The sequence below is a fragment of the Anneissia japonica genome, unplaced genomic scaffold (assembly GCF_011630105.1).
Source record: "Anneissia japonica isolate Jap-2015-1 unplaced genomic scaffold, ASM1163010v1 scaffold3862_len378127_cov164, whole genome shotgun sequence".
Classification (NCBI taxonomy): Eukaryota; Metazoa; Echinodermata; class Crinoidea; order Comatulida; family Comatulidae; genus Anneissia; species Anneissia japonica.
This window is the reverse complement of record NW_022702440.1, coordinates 287,823-301,126: the sequence shown is the minus strand read 5'-3', so window position 1 is coordinate 301,126 and position 13,304 is coordinate 287,823. Positions and strand designations below refer to the sequence as shown.

Sequence of the window (13,304 nt, the reverse complement as noted above, 5' to 3'; positions counted from 1 at the left end):
AACCAATTTTCTGTCTCAAAATGAGGCTTACTATGAGTGAGCTGTATTTTTTTTGGGGAAAAGTTGCTGTCTTAGATACCTGAGTTCACCTCTTATTTTTAAATATTATTGGCTATAGAAATATGAAAATATGAAATATATTAGCTAAGCCTGTACAACAGCCCCAATTGAGAGAAAGACTTCGGCCTGTACAAGGCAAGCGCCCTCCACAGTCTAGTACATCAACTATTGAGGTAAAAATGTTGATATTTTGTCAAAGGTCATAATATCACGGAAAGAATGGCCGAACAAGGTATGTATATTGACTTTTCTAATTTATTTCGTTAAAACATGTATTTTCTATAATTTTAGGAAGATTTTCTTTTTTTTCTTAGTAGCTTTGCCTTTGATTTTTTTCTTGCTGGTAAAACAATTTCGAACGCATTATATTTAGACTACTTTTAGCGCGATCTGTCTAAAGGCATGATAGCATAAAGAATGTCATGTTCTGTACGTTGTTCAATGACGTTCGTTAATAGTTAATAGAAATTAACACGGTAATTGTATAATTACTCTATAGTATGAAATTATATTATAAATTAAAATGTATATTCAAAGTATTATTATTATTGATATTATTATGATTATTAATAATATTATATTTATTAGTAGTATTAGAATTTGTATTATTATTATTATCATAACAATAATAATAATAATAATAATAATAATAATAATAATAATAATTATTATTATTATTATTTACTGTATATGCTTTCTAATATTATTTAACCTTTTAATAGTATTAATTTATTATTAAGATAAAGAAAGTAAAGATATACACTGTGATATAAACACTGAAAAAAAAAGGAGAGACCAAGGTTAATATAGTAAATGTCTTTTAGGTATTTTTCTTTCACTGAATGACAGATCAAATATAAAGATTCTTTGCCCCAGTAATACCTGTTCTTTTTACTGTTCTTATTTCATATTATTATGGTGATCTTATACTACATGTACTGTTTAAATGAACATACTTTTATTAAATTCAAGCGCTAGTGTTTTGAACAAATGTTTAAATGCATCTATTGATATAAATTTATCTATTATTGTTGTTGTTGTTATTTTATCATTATATGATTACAAGCAGATTGTCTCTATGAAAGGAAACTCTAATGTCTTTTTAGTGGTAGTCACAGCGTGTGCACTCTCCGGTCTCCGGTTCAATTTCCATTGCTGTTCTCCTTGTGTTTCAGCTGGAGGCCTGATTCAGTAATGCACCGTCTTTCTGTTAAGTTGGTGAAGCCGTTGGTCCCATCAGCTATATAGACCATGTACACGTTAAAGTACGCAGTAGGCCTATACTCTTCCGAAATGAGGGGATTTTCTCCCTATGTGCCGCCTAATCACCAACAGAAGGACCCCACTGGACATATGTCTTCTTCGGCCTTTTGTAGGTTATCCTTGGCGTTTACACCAAATAAATCAAATCCATCTAATCCAAATAAATAAATAGATAAATAAATAAATAATAAATAAATAATAAATAAATAAATAAATAAATAAATAAATAAATAAATAAATAAATAAAGCGTGATCTGTTTAAAGGTATGATAGCATAAAGAATGTCATGTTCTGTACGTTGTTCAATGACGTTCGTTAATAGTTAATAGAAATTAACACGGTAATTGTATAATTACTCTATAGTATGAAATTATATTATAAATTAAAATGTATATTCAAAGTATTATTATTATAAATAAATAAATAAATAAATAAATGAATGAATGAATGAATGAATGAATGAATGAATGAATGAATGAATGAATGAATGAACAAATAAATAAATAATGATTCATTATACTTAATAACAATACAGGTAAGTATATAACCCTTTTTACAATAAATGAATAATATATATAACAAACTTATGCCATGATCAAATGAATGTCCTTTGATTTTTTTTGGAATTCATTAAAAATAATATATACTTTATATTTTCATATTTACAATAGTAATTATATCATTAATTGAAATATTGTATTTGAATTGTTTATTCTAATAATACCGTATTTATATTGGTATATATCATTAATTTTAATAATATAACCTTATATTAACATAATGATAACCAATATTATTATAATTGTATTACTTTGTCTTTCATACAATGGAAGTATAATATACATCTAATCATCAATTGCAAAATTGGCATGAGTGTTCATAGAACACACGATACACCATCAAATATATCAATAAATATATATCAATATATCAATATTATATCATTAAACAAGAATGATTGCTAAATAGTCATGATTAGGTGTTAATGGGTATTATTTAAAATAGAGCTAATATCAGTAGATGCCTATCTTTAAAGTGTTTTAACACATAATAAGTATTTGTTCTTTTCAGTTCGCTTAATATTATTTAAATTTGGCTTGTAACAAAAATAAGGATAAAAAAATATAATAACATAAACCTGCCTTTAATTTTCATCAAGTAAATTATAGGGCCTAAACATAAATATAACATACTAATAGCTCAGATAAACGCACTGTTACTATTCCTATTGTTTTCGATAATGAATATGTAATGCAAAAAATATGAGTATAATATACAGTAGAAATTCTTATAGGCCTAATCGTCCACTCTCGGGTCCAGTAAGAAATGGTCACTCAAGAGAGTTGGCTGTGTAAGAGTATACACGCGAGGCTCAATGTTAATCTGATATCGGGTGTTAAGTACACATCAATACAACATCGTATGTAATCATTAATATTTCAATAAGTTTTCGTGATCTGACCTTCAAAATTCCAAATCCGTTGTGCGTTTTTACGGAGATTACTATTTTTGGAGACTCAATAACACCAACAATTTAGTTACAGGTAAACATTTGCTGGTCTTTGATATACGTATCAAAATAAACCATGCACATTGCTCTGTTGTTTAAAGATAAAAACAATTGAATTAAATGTCTAGTACTGGCTAAAACAAATACATATATATCATTGTACGCTATGATTAATATGTTAGTTTGTAATCTAAAGCATTGCATTTGTAATCACCTCCATGAAAAAAACCCAGTGTTTATTGAAATAGAGTATTCTTTTTTAACAAACATGTGGTTCCTGTGGATGGTCGCTTACCGGAGGTACCGCACAATAGATATAATTTTCAAGCCAAAGTGATCGGTGTTGCTTACGAGAGATGCGCTTTACATTACAGTATTACTACTGGTACTCTACATATTATTATTATTGATTATTTTCCGAGTTAAAGAAAAAGTTCACTTAATAATATTTCATTATTTTTTAGCATTTTTAGAAAATGGACCATTTGTAAGAACAGGTTCTGCATGAAAAACTCATCCATTTTATATGTTACACAATTATTATTATTATTATTATTATTATTATTATTATTATTATTATTATTATTATTATTATTATTATTATTATTTATTATTATTATATTATTATTATTATTATTATTATTATTATTATTATTATTATTATTATTATTATCATTATTACTATTTTGTTTCTGGTAAAATTATGTATTCCATTGAGATTATTTTCACTGCATTTGATGGTAAAATATATGTTAAGTTAAAATTTATACAAGTGACATTCCTGTTCTGCAATACTGCTGTATGTTGCCGATTTATCTGATATCTACACTTCGCCTCCACGCCGCCTTAATTATCAAATGTATAGTTTACTGCAATCAATTACACATGCTCGAAAGTACTGTAGGCCCTTTCTAATACAAACCTATGAATAAAATAATATAATAACTATAATGGCGAATAGCGAATGAAATACTTTATCATTTTATAATTTGGGTATTATCAATAATAATAATAATAATAATAAGTTTTCAGTTTTTATCATTTTTCTTAAACATACCCAAATATACTTGTACCTGTAAATAATACATAGACCTACTTATACAGGGTATATGCGTGTGTGTGTGGGGAGGTGTGTGTGTGTGTGTGTGTGTTTACTGTACTAAAATTTTCACCATTAACATAATACTTTTTTATCAATATTATTTCATTATTGTAAATTTTATTACGTGAACTAACAATCAAGTATACATCAACGAGTGAATAATCTAAGTGTAACATTCACTATAGTCTAATGAGAACTGCATTATCGAGCCGCTACATTTTTAATATTTTGTAACTGCCGTCAATCCCATTAAAGTCCGGGAAATAAATACGCCCATAAATCATTAACGGCACTGCGCATTACACCGAATATATCCCGTGCAAGGCCAGCACTATGAATCCGTACGTAAAAAATGTATGAATATCCGAGAAACGCCAGAAATATCAACAAAGTTAACCAGCGCCGGCGGCACGTTGAAAGATAAGTTGAGTAAATTTAAGTTATGTCTCCGGCGTTTGGAATAATTATAGTGCCCCCACATTAAGATAAATTATCTTCGTGCGATGAAATAATATTCATTTTTATTTTTTCATAAGTAAACTTTAAAAAAAAATAGAGAGAGAACAAAAAATAACTGAGCCATTCTTTTAATATTTAATGAATGACTGGAGACCTTGCACGTAGTCTTCAAGTGACACTGATTGACCTGCGCAGGAAGTCGAATGGGATTTTGGGATTTATTAAGTAGGGCTTGATTGTAACCTTCTCGGTGCATCGTATTGCTGTGTGGTAATTTAGAGGCTTTATATGCCGTTCATTTTAAGCAATTAGGCAGTGGTCCGCGTACTTGACAAAGTAGAGAAACCGTTTTGATATCGTGTCATGGACTTATAAAAATCAATCAGCATACGCTGAGCTACTAAACAAAATACAACATTTACCTGATAACTATTTTCAATTGATGTTAAACATACAGTATACTTTTTTTATATAAGAATCTGTAAATTTTTTCCCAGGCTCACTGTTCTTACTTTCTTGCAAATTTCAGCTTCAAAATGTTCTTATTTTTATCTATATGCTACACACTGTTCAAAAATATAAAACTATTATTGTCAGCACTATTGCTATACTGTATAGGCTAAGCTTCTTAAACATTGTTACTTTACTCTATGTGACTAGCTTGATTTGTTGGTTTTTCTAGTGTTTTTTGTTTTGTTTTGTTTTTTTACCTGTCTCTTATTCACATCTAGATGTGTATAAGAGACAGTATATATATATATATATATATATATATGCTTTAGCACAAATAAGACGACTAGTTACCGCTTCGACCATCCACATTTTTACCCGATTCTACCTAAATAATCTGAATATTATCAGTTTAGGTGACAAATAATAGTCACGATAGGATCATTTAGGACCTTTCCTTGTTTTGTACTGTAGACTTGACTCTTTTCACAATTTTTAAATTCTTTTTATTCGCTAACATGTTTTTACGGACAAATTACGTATGCCTGTGGTTTCAGTTGTACTATTATTTGTGATGCAGTATTTGCATTATATACGTGTATACTCCTTATAGCTTTACCATATATTATGGTAATAATATAAATTTAAAGTATACAGTAGTAACAATCATATTAGGTAGGCCTAACTGTCTACTATCATAATAATGTAGGCCTATATACATTTGTGTAGCTTTGCCCATTCCATCAGTAAAATGTTTTATATAGGCCTACATATATACTGTACATACATTATGCGTTGTATATTTTTAGACACGTATAGACTTGTTCGATATAACTGTAGTTTACTATGTACCGTAAAAGGCGTGAGCTAATAAAACGCGTTTTTTCTAATGTATGAAAAAGTGTGTTACTAGTAACAAATGTTCTTCAAAATCAAGTTAATTTTCACAATCCTAATTGCTGAAAAATATCACGAACGATATAAATACAATGCGCAATGAAATATTCATTGGATATTACTATGCAAGGGTGGCGTCACCCGGGGCCAGAGGCAGATCTCTCGTCGAGGAGAGTTCCCCCTCCCCTGATACGGTCGAGGAGAACCAATATACAATTCGTCGGTTTCTGAGCCACCTCTGACTCCCACTAACACGCTCGTCGGGGACATCGCCCCGAACCTCGGTCTGACAAATCTTGGCATTATCACTGTTGTTATGACGATATTATTTTTTCACTCTTCGAACCAAAGAGTTTGTTACGAAAACCGTTTAATTAAAAAAAAAATGCTATGATATATGCCTAGGCCTATTATCAAATAAGTTAATATAGGTCTATATTATTATATCTAAATGATAGGCCTATTAATAATAATAATAATTTTATTATTATTATTATTATTATTATTATTATTATTATCATTATTATTATTATTATTATTGTATTATTATTATCATTATTATATTTTCGTACGATCGCTTTTTTTTTTATTGTATCGACTGCTTTCTTCGACTCGCTCATATGGCATCTGTGTGGTTCTATGAATAATAATTGTATCGCAGCCAGACTTGTTGCGCCTTAGAATTATTCTGAGAAAATCATCACCACTACTACTACCACCACTACTACAGTAATAATTCTATTACTAAATCCTTGTTGGTATATTACTGTTATTATCGTCATCAGTAACTAACATTCTTGTTTTTCTTTATTTTTTTATTCTTTATTTTTATTATTGGTTCAGGCGCAAGTGCCAATGGTATGCCAAACAGCGAACTTTTTAAGTGGCAAATCGCACGCATACTTCAAACTTTCTTCCTTTTTAAATTAATTATTTTGAACGGTACCGGTATTACCTGCAATATGATAATAACAATTTCTGATATTTTCATACATACATAACATGTATCACATTGAAATGTTAATTAATGTATTAATTAATATTTAAATTACATCCGTGGTAAACATATGAGGTTTTCTTCCTGCATGGAATAGTGTAAATCAATATAGAAATAATTCGATAACATTCAATTGTATGTACAAATATGCGAAGAAGGCTTGCCATTGGTTCGCCAATCCCTGGGTACCGATTCCTGTCAGTGAGTCGGGATTCTAGCATCGCTGCACAGTGATTAATGAGAATTGTCCGATATTACATCCATTATCGTGTTTCTTCCGTAATCCGTCGTCAGATGGGAATGTTCTTAGATATATCCTGGGAATAAATGTTTTTATAGATTGATCAATAAATTCTCTAAGTATTTTAGCAGGTGTATTGATTACAATATTTCATTATTTAAAAGGATTTGAGATAATCATTTCAAATTACTTGTATTTGCTGAATTATTATCCGTATTATATTTCTGTTGTTTTGTTTTAATCCCGAATATGATGAAGCGCAAGGGTCGAATATGTGAGTTTATGATGGACCTTTTTACTAAATGTAACTGTCTGCCTTCCAGTAAATTATGTTTTAACGCAAACGCCAGACGAACGTCACCATGTTGTAAGTGGTGCCAATAATGACAATGGGAATAACAATCGGAAGTTATGTGGCTCATTCACGAGCTGACGTCACAGTCACTCACGATTCCAGTGGTCAATGTGTGCGTATGTAAAGTTACGCGCTACATTATTCAGTTGAATGGAGAACTCCTTCATTTTTAAAGCAAGCCAGTTCAACAGTACTTATAAAAAGCAGTAGAATGTACACGGGATTGTATTATTAATTGTGATATCAATCGACACATCATCAGACAGAGAAATCCCCTTTAATAACTGGGATAATAACAATAATTACACATTGTTCTACCCACGTGATCAGTATTATACGAACACGTATGATACCATGTTTTGCTGTTATCCGATAAGATTAATAGCGAATTTTAATGATGGTGCATGAATTGTATCGCCATTGGTGAATTATAAATATAATCCTTTTTAAAAATAGCTATATCAATTGAAAATATGAATGAAAATAGAATGATTCATAAAAGTATAACTTATAAATATACAATGTAGTGTCCTAATACTTATAGGCCTATATATGTTTTCTTGAATTTCATAAAAATATATTATACAGGCTATATATAAGCCTAAGGAAAAATAAGCATTATGCATAATAATTCAATTCAATTCAATTACAATTCAATATATTTATTGTCAAAAGTAGTAAAAACATTGCTTGGAATTTAGGATAAATGTACACATAAACAAATTGTCTAGAACGGTCACATAAAAAAACCATTAAAACAGCATCAGAGTGTATGATAATATATATCTGTAAAACACAACTCTTTTAGAGAAAATGTTTTTTTTTGTTGTTGTGTGGAAAGGTGGGTCGTTGTGGTACCCTGAAGGTGTACATTGTTGTAACTTACGCTATCTGGTTGGAATCAGACGGGCAGGTATCAGGAATATTTGCGCAGATTCAACAATCCGTTATGACTTAAAACTGACATTTTTGGCTTTACGTACTTTTTTACGGTACATATATATACTATATATATATATATATATATATACATATAAATATATATATATATATATATGTATATATATATATATATTTCTAATATTTTATTTCAAAACCATTAAAATATTTACAAATTGGTAAGATTGGTCATAGCAGTATAGTAACTAAATTGTGACACAAAATTGTTAAAAAGCCTATACATTTAAAAACCAAAAGGAAAGGAACTCTCTATCTGTCTCTTATACACATCTAGATGTGTATAAGAGACAGTATATATATTGGTCTCTGTTATTTTCCATGCATCAAGGACTATGTTGTCTAATACGATTGCACATGATTGTGAAGGAATTACATGCTTTAATCGGATTTGAATTCCCAACAAAGCCTCAATTACCTAGTTGGTTAAGGCTTCTGCATAGACAGCAGAAGGTCCCGGTTCGAATCCCGGTTGGGGCACCTATTTTCTCAGACTCGCCGATTCTCCTTAAACGTTTAAAAAATTAGTTATATAGATTACCTTTCAGTGTTATTTTTCAAAATATTAATTTTGATTATAATTTTTATATAGTCTACTACACAATCTATTGTACCATATCATTATGCAGTATGTCGTAATATTAATGATTAAATTATGCTGATTTGGCGAAAGTATCGCATGAATTGCGCGGTGTAACCTGTCAGTGATATTATTGCTTTTCGACCCACCTTAATGTCTTCATTGCCTCTACGCCAACGAAATATGAATATTATCCTATCTTATGAAGTACGGTACACAGGCATATAGTTATATTATATTATATTATATTATATTATATTATATTATATTATATTATTTATATTATATTATAATGTATTTTATTATATTATAATATATTATATTATATTATATTATATTATATTGTATAGATATTAGGTATTCACTACTCTCTGTAGACTTTTATTTTTTTATTATTAATAAAAAAAAATTACAAAGTACCGTAATTAACTATGAAAGAGAAAACAAAGACATGATACTAAGGATGACCAAGTAAAGTAAAAAAGACCATTATTTCCCTCCAGTCTCTACAACAAGCTAATAATAGGCCTATATAGAAATAAACAACCAGGTTACAACTATTATAAATTTATATATTGTTATTGTTGATAAACTGTATCTTTCGTGACCATATATCGAACCGTTCATATAGTTGAGTATTCTCTTTAGTCGAAGTATTAACATTTCAAATAAAACTAGCAGATATAAAATATTCAATGAGGTTGTGTCTAAAGATCTATTTTTACGTCATAATCGCCATGTTTTGATAATTAACTAGTCCAAAATGTGAGCTTATAATCCAATACGGGTAAATAGAGTAACTTTTTTAAGAAGCTTGTAGTCTGAATCAGCCGCCCTATTTAAACGGAAGAGTGTCTCAGGACATAGCATTATTAAATAATTTGGAGCTTTTTTTTATTTTAAGATGCCATTTGGAATTATGTAGTAAATCAGGTTATCATGTTAATACTCAACAGCATATGAATATGTTGGGAGGACTTATTGGTCAGAAAATTTATCACTAGCTCTATCTTAAAGCTTAAAAGGAAACTTACTCGGAGTGAATAATCTGTAACTTTACCGCTTCGAAGTAGAGTAAAGTAGGCTAATATAGTGCTCATGATGCTTAAGACTAAAAGGATGTGTGTAGCACGGAATATTTGGATTTTGCGTCATGGGGACGATTAGCTAATTTTTTACTCAAGTAACAATTTCGAATCCGATGAAAACTACGTTAAAAATTTCCATTATTTATTGATATGAAACATTTTCTTTATAAGGAAAAGAAAAACTACGTGTTTGTTTGCAAATATCCAATCCTTCCACCCGGCCCTATATATTACTGTTCAGTCGTCTGCGCATGTGCTAAACTCTAAAACGGAATGACAAACTCTCTATAGAATGGCGTGTAGGCAAAAGAATTATTCACACCAGTAGTCACTCATATATTTGAAGTAACGTTATATTTTAATCTAGTCAGTAATATTACATACAACCAGAACAGTTGACAATTTGCATACATCATTCGGTATTCAAAGTTATACCGTAAAGATATCAGCCCTTATATCAGCCTCAGATAGGCCTAATGACTAAAAATTAGGATTGCCTTTTCAAAAAGATCAAATAAACTATTCACTTATAATTTTCAAACATTGAAACCATTCAGTTAGTTTTGTTTATTATTAGTTGTAGGTCTGCATTACAACAATTTTAAAAGTCTATGCACAACAAAAAAAATAATTAAAAAAGGACTATCAATTTTATTTGACAAAAACATGCGACATGCCTAAATATGATCTAGCCTTCTTCCCTTTACTTGATTTTTTAGATTTACATTTGAAAAACTATGGTATGGTATTCGAATATATGGTATTTTAATATACTACACATGCATTATTTTACACAAATTTGATTTGGAATTTTTGACGAGTAACACATATAGGCCTATTTTTAAGCAAAAAGCCAAAAAAAAAAAAATGAATAAATAAATAAGAAAATAAATAAAAAAAAAAGAAAACCTCTCAAAAAATTATTGTATAATTTGTTTTTAAATGTAGCTGGATAAATGAACTTATGGCGAATTTCAATTAACATAACAAAAAAAAAATGTTTATGTAGGTACTTGTAATTTTATTTATTGATGAATATAAATCACTGTTGTTTTTCTAAAAGATGTAAAATACACCCAATATGCCGCGATATTCAGGTTTTTTTTTGCCAATTACAGGTATATCAGTAATTAGGTCTATGTTATACATTTCCTGTTTGCGAAAATGCTTGTTTGATTCCACTACATTGGGTTGAGTGCTAATCTACAATTGACCGCAATAATAACGTACTAATTTAATACGATTTCTTTTGTGGTAAACTTACCGAAAGAGAGCCCAATGAATATTTATTTAATTGCCATATATTTTTTTCTTTTTTATTATTTATTCATGTTTTTTACAATCTGGGCTAGATAATTATCATTAGGAAGCCTACAGGTTTCCGAGAACTGAAATAGGCGGGTGACGCCGAGGTAAAGCAACGGGCATGGAGAAAATGTAAGATATTTGTTTACTAGAAATCGCCGGGTGATATAGACGACGAGTAATTTACAAATAAAATTATAAAAAAAAAACAGAGAAATAAATATTGGCACTAATTCAATTTTGATTATAGTCTAATTTCATTATTTAATATTGTGCTTATAATACTTTTTAGAAAAGAGGACTGTTTAAGAACGTAAGCCTATGGGAAAGAAAGTCCACGATTGTTTGAATACAAATCACAGACCCCATTATGTGGAATACTGGCTGAAAAAAATAAAAATATTACGATAAAAAGTGAAGATAAAACAAATATAAATTTTCTTATCCAAAGCATGTCTATTGCTGTTTTATCTTATAAATGTTTTAAGTGAATAAGATATGCCTGTGAAAATATAAACAATACCATCCATTCATATTATCGTTTAATATTCATGTTCATATTATTATTATTATTATTATTATTATTATTATTATTATTATTATTATTATTATTATTATTATTATTATTATTATTATTACTATTATTATTGGGCATGTTATTATTTTTATTGTTATTGTTATTATTATTATTATTATTATTATTATTAATATTATTAGGCCTATTATAACTATTAATATAGTTAGTATAATAAGGGATTCAGATGGAGCTACGTGATTTCAAGTAAATTTAATATCAATTACTTTTAATTACGAACACTTTGTTTTGTTTGTTACTTTGTTATAAGCCCTGCTTAACACATCGTTTATTAATTAGTACACTTTTTCACAAAAACGATGTAACTAATTGAATTATAGTTTTCGATTATTCGTATTATAAAGTGTGTTTAAATATAATCTCGGCCGCTAAAGGTTTTTCCTTTAATTGGTGGTTCGTGTCTGAAAAATGATGTTATGGTCAATTACAGAATCGATAGCAAAAGCACAGGAAAGCGTTAAAACCTATCCATAAATGGACATTTCCTGAATTTGATTAAAATAATGAAAACTGACTGATGCAGTTCGATCTGTAATCACACGGAAATGATTTGTAACGCAACACAATCTTATTGAACGCAATCTAAGATATCGCAACCAAGAGAAAAAGATCCGCCGAAAACAAATGATAGACTGGTAGTGCGCAGACTATGTTTAGGTGAATTGTTAGTAAAAGGCTGTGGGGAATTCGTGTACGGATTAACTAACAGCCATTTACATGCGCTCACATTATGAAATGACAGTTTGCAATAAATGCATTTTAGCCCAGTCTCGTGTAATCCAGCCTTATTGCGTTGACACTTTACATAATGATCATCAAAATATACACCTGCGCCAGTTAATCACTTGTCAGTCGTAACGCATTGACATTTTTTCCAACGCGAAGTAAAGTAAATGTACCCAATGATGTATCATCATATTGGATTATAAAATCGCATTATCGTTTAGGCCTACTTTAATACTCTCTGTAAATGAAATAATTGCTGTTTATTCGCAGCATTCCCGGACGAAAATCTAGTCAATATATATTTCAACACTTTAGTAAAAAGCAAGAAAAACTACACACATCATATCACGTTGATGCCGTCGAACCTAGAATTTTTTTTTTTAGCTGCAAAGTATATCACTTTTCAGTTAGTTACCGATGAAGTGACGCCATTTAATTGGCGCTTGTTCGGACAGATGAAGCATCTCTAAAAAGAATTGGGTTTTTTTTATATCTTTTAAAACATCACGAGAAAGGCAAAAGAACGTTTGTAAATTCAAGTAGGAATTTTATAATTGAATTAACATATTTTGTACGCCCTTACATAACTGTTAACTGTGATAAATCAGGAAAGTTACAAGCATACCTCTGTTAATTGGCAAAAAAAATAATTCCTTGTAATAATCTCTGTCTACACACATATATATATATATGTGTGTGTGTACTGTCTCTTATACACA

General features: G+C 29.3%; 1 protein-coding gene across 1 annotated transcript in view; it reads left to right on the top strand.

Annotated features, from left to right (window-relative positions):
- Positions 1–275: 275 nt before the first annotated feature.
- Positions 276–13,304, top strand: part of LOC117103872 — a 39,956-nt gene continuing 26,927 nt past the window's right edge. Inside the window, exon 1 of the mRNA XM_033244487.1 lies at positions 276–292. Coding sequence (XP_033100378.1) covers positions 280–292 — 13 coding nt within the window. The 5' untranslated portion in view covers positions 276–279. The remainder of the gene's footprint in view (positions 293–13,304) is intronic.